The sequence below is a fragment of the Octopus sinensis genome, linkage group LG4, assembly GCF_006345805.1.
Source record: "Octopus sinensis linkage group LG4, ASM634580v1, whole genome shotgun sequence".
Taxonomy (NCBI): Eukaryota; Metazoa; Mollusca; class Cephalopoda; order Octopoda; family Octopodidae; genus Octopus; species Octopus sinensis.
The window spans coordinates 10,420,269-10,425,268 of NC_043000.1; the positions used below are offsets into that span (position 1 = coordinate 10,420,269).

The 5,000-nt window shown below is 37.3% G+C and overlaps 1 protein-coding gene across 1 annotated transcript in view; it reads left to right on the plus strand.

Annotated features, from left to right (window-relative positions):
* Positions 1 to 3,236: 3,236 nt before the first annotated feature.
* The window catches only part of LOC115211081 (uncharacterized protein C1orf158 homolog), a 12,923-nt gene continuing 11,159 nt past the window's right edge, over positions 3,237 to 5,000 (plus strand). Inside the window, exon 1 of the mRNA XM_029779971.2 lies at positions 3,237 to 3,601. Within this exon, the coding sequence (XP_029635831.1) occupies positions 3,368 to 3,601 (234 nt within the window). The 5' untranslated portion in view covers positions 3,237 to 3,367. The remainder of the gene's footprint in view (positions 3,602 to 5,000) is intronic.

Consider the following 5,000-nt stretch of genomic DNA (forward strand, 5'->3'; position numbering starts at 1 on the left):
CATTATATAGACCTCCTTGACTCAAGTTAGAGAAGAGGTGCGTATTATACTCAAGGTTCAGGTTTTTCAGAGGTACAGCCCCTAAAAATCCCCTGCGTATTATACTCAACGGCGGACTATACTCAAGGATTTACGGTACTTATTCTTCTAGGATCGATAAACAAAGTACCAGAGAGAAGATCCAGCAAAAAATCCACTATCCTTTTTCCTACTGCCATTAATACTGGGAAATTTCCTTTTTAAGTTTGCACAAAGCAACACTTATCGCACTGAAAGCAGGCTGTGTATCAATTTGATAATCAATTTATTAGAATTTGTTGGATGATTTAATATGCGATATTTTAAAGACCACTAATATATCCATGCTACAAATGAAGAAAGTTATTTGGATATTTAATAATGTACGTACGTACGTATGGATGTATGTATGTATGTATGTCATTATTCAATTTTATTTCAAGTTTTCTTCTCGAAAGAGGAAGAGTTGGTTTTTAACGTGGATCCAAGGCTCTTTTATTGGAATTTCAACAACAACGGTATCTTTGTAAGTACGTCCGTACGTATGTATGTATGTATGTATGTATACGTGCAGACTTGTATATTTTATTATATGTATGTTTTCTCATGCATATACTTGCATACCTAGACATACTCATATACACTTAAATGATAAACTTCTGGAAAGTTTTACAGATTTTTACAGTTCCAGTGATGGGTTGGATCTGTAGTCTTCGAATTAGCTTTCTTCTTTCTGGTTTTGAGAAACCTAATTTCTCAAGATTGGTATTTAAGCAGTGTGTTAAGCATAGCGTTATTTCGTCCGTCTTCATGTTCTGAGTTCAAATTCCACCGAGGTCGACTTTTCCTTTCATCCTTTCGGGGTCGATAAAATAAGTACCCGTTGAATACTGGGGTCGATGTAATCGACTACCCACCACTCCGAATTTGCCGACCTGGTGCCAAAATTTGAAACAAATATATCCAATATGTGTGTGTAACTTGATTTACAGCTGCAGTAGATACCGACGTGGGGGAGATAAACTCATAAAATTGTTAACAAAGGCGTTTTTAAGTATCTTGTCAGCAGGAGAACCGCAAGATCTAAGTTATCTCATGGCAACTATTGAAAATTTAATTTGATATGCTCTTTAACCAAGATATGTTTCTCAGCAGGCTTATACCAGCACGTTTTCAGCTTTGTTCTATTAGTTTTGGCACCTCTCCTAATGAAAACAGCTATTCGCTCGATTATGTTGGCTCGGTACCTTTTAGGTTAGTCACAATTTAGTTGCCTATTTGTTCGTTTGCTATGACAAATAATCCTTATCATTTCAGTTGCTAATTCGAAGCTGTTCAATCATTTCAAACTTTCCTTGGGGTGTCATGGACCACAAAGAATTTTCAAGTCATTCTCTATCGCTTCAGAACTGAGGGTGGGTGAGGAATTGCTTAAGTACATACATCATCTCCAATTTCCCCAACAGCAGAACGGGGCGCCACTGCATGGTGCCAAAGATCCCAACGTCACCATCAAAATTCAGGACCAGATACTGCAAAAGCTTGGGTTTCAGGGGACCACAGCTCTTCAATATCCTTCCTAAATGCCTGAGAGACCTGCATGGTGTGGATGTGGGTTTCTTTAAACTGGATCTCTTCTTGTCAGGGGTTCCAGATGAACCTACCTCTCGGCAGGAAGCACAGATGCGGGCAGCGGCATCGAACTCCCTTGTTGATCAAGTGTCACGTATTAGAGGTGGTTTCACATACTAGTGTAGCTCATTCAACGGTGGTGCCCCAGCATAGCCGCAGCTTTCGGGCTGAAACATTTTTAAGGGTTTAAGGAATTAAGAATTATAAATAAAAATGAAAAGAAAAAAGAAGTGCATTTAAACCACTAAAGGGTTATCAGTGGGATTAAATACATCCGTGGTAATTGACTTAATTTGACTTTTATTATTAGCATAATAATTTGTTCTACTAAAGACACAAAGTTTGTGTTTCGTTGGTTATAAGATTTGGTGTCAGTTTATATACAACATTATTGCTACGTTCTTTTGCCTTTTCTTTTTTAACAAGGCTTCATGGAAATACTGAGTCAATCATATATGAACATCATGTTTTACTGATGCTAGAGTTCTTCACGAATAATTGATGATTTGGCTGATCTTTCACGTTGCAACGATACGTATGGCTGCGTTGATTCTTCATCCATCTCCGAGTTCGGTTAGGGAAATCGTGCTGACTTGAGTATTAAGCTGTGAAAGTAGCTATGAGAGAGGAATTAACCGGGGATCATAACGAACGAGATATCAATACCCTCTGGCTTTTCGCGCTAAAAATACCTGTTTATAAGGCTTTCGTTGAAAGAAAATGCTAGAACTATAACATGAACAATGAGTTCTAATTGGCTGAAATGAGGTCTGCTTGCATGATAAACTTGTAATTTAAATTCGATCGGAAATAGAGTTGAAGTCAACTACCATACCTGAAATTTTAGGAGAGGGGGCTAGTCAATTACATCGACCTCAGTGCTCAACTGATAACTTATTTTATCGACTTCTCCAAAAGGATGAAAACCAAAATCGACCTCGGCGGAATTTCATGTCAGAACGTAAAGCCAGGAGAAATGCCACTAAGCATTTTGTCCCGTGTGCTAACGATTCTGCCATTTTCATTCACTTGTTTTCGAGAGCTGCTACAGCTTAATGGAAGGCACTGAAAAGTTTCTCTGAAGCCAATGCTTGGTTTAAAAAAAAAAGGTGGGTGGGGGCACTCCCATACGATTTTCATCTTAAGTGCGATTCTGAAAGATTCTATGGAAACCTCTAGATTTCCATCTGATACTTCTGGGGTCAAATGAAACAGACCACAAATGACGCCAGAACCTGATCAGAGGACACAGAGGGTGATCTCGGATACAGAGGGTTTCTCTCTCTCTCCCTCGTCCTTTTAACCATAAAACAATAGTCAGTGTTTCCTTAATCGGATAACGCTATGCTATCACTGTTAAAATACTTCACCTAACTCCCTCGTCAGTATGCTGTATTACCTCAAGCAGGACTAGATTATCTCCTTCTTGAAGCAGATAATAAAAATTAATGTACTGGAAGTTACGCGAGTGACGAATGTCCTTCAGATTATTTTCACATGACAAACTTGGCTTATCACTGCATTCCAAAATTAATAAGAAATAAGAATGACGTTCTTTTCCTTGTTGCCCAGCAACGGTTCCTAACGCTTAGCAAACACTTTACACTTAAGTCTTTTCGTAGAAAGAACGAACAAGTATTATCAGCATTTGTCAATTCCCAGAATAAATTGCTTAATAGAAGGCTATATTTCTATACTTATAATTACCATTATTATCATGGATCTAAAGTTAAAAGACAACCCTCACAATTATCAAGTCAATCGTTTGCCACCCGTGTCATCAGGTTTAACAAGGGACGTAAATGTTTGTCACCCTGGAGGCTTGTACTATCAAAGGACTATAGACCTGGGCTATATGCAGCCTCCTGGTGTTAATGACCCCAGTTGGAAGCTAGAAAAATATTTTTCTCCCATAGTGTTGACTGGAAACTGGACTGAGAATAGACTATCGGTGAGGTTTGAACTTATACACAATAGAATAAGTTATTTTTGTTTCTTTAGTTGCTTTGATGTTACATCTTTATTCTTAACACCATGTCTCCCTCGCCTAACCTTACTGAAACATCGTGTTTCCTTTCACACCATCCTACACTCAGTTATGAACACAACTAAATCATTTCTTTCTAATATCTATACTCTTTCTCACTTTCCATGTATCTTTACTGCTCGACGCTTCTCCAGAATCTCATCTCTTAATGACACTCTTCTCATTCATGTTTCCCGCTGGATATCAACCTACAACAACAGAGATTGTAAAACATCCTAATGCGAATTTCACTTGACTGATCATTCTATCTTTATTGTAGGATTAAAATTCAGCTCTTAAAACGTGATCTATACTGTAAAGATGGTTAGGTATTTGTTGAGTGATGCTTGGCTGCTGCGTTGAGCAATTTGAATGATTCCGTAGGAGTTTCACATGGAACTCCGTGGGTTTTGTGTTTATATAAGTTAATGTATCGTAACAAAGTCTATTAACTTTGAATATATTTTATGTTGTTTAGCTCAGAATCAGGGCTTTCCCAATTGTGACTTCCCATTTTTTAGGAGCATCTAGGACCCACAGTATTATAAGATATAGCCTTTTCGTTTTAAGACAGTGGCTGTATATTTAAGTGATATTTTGCCGGTATTTCTAGTTGATCGAGTAAGAGTTGTTTTCACTGGTCCACCCAGTGTGCTTTTGCATATATGATATACTAGTACAGACAGGGCTGGATTTATATATGAGCTATGGTTCAAGGGCCTCCAAGCTTGGGTTAGGGACCTTGAACTCAGAGAAGCCTAAAGCTTGAAGTTAAAAATTAAAAAATACATTTACAGCGATCAAATAAAAATTCGTAATTTTTAAAATTTCCTATAGTGTTCTTTTCAAAATTATGGAGCCCACTTTAGATTTACTGGGCCCTTTTAAATTTAGAAAGCCATAAAATCTAGCTGAATCCCTCTAAATCTACCTTTAGGGGCGTTTCTTCAAACTGTGTGTGACACCTATCTTGTTTTTTGAATTAGCTCTTTAAAAGTAGTGCCTTTTGTTTTGTTTTTTTAATACTTTGACCATGTTTTCTACTCTTATAATCAGGGGGCAATCGGGACCAATACATTATCCAAACATCAACATGTCAGAAAATGTTGGAATTTGTTAAACTTATGGAATACGCAAAAACGTTTTAGGAAAATGCAGAATTGATTGAAATTATATATGTTCTTTGTATTTAGATTATTTACAAAGTTATATTTGTTTTTACAATGCACATTCCGATTGTTTACATCTAAACAGTTGAAAATTACATACGCAAAATCGTAAGGGCCTTCAAAACCTATTGACTTAGGGGCCCCACTTGGGCTAA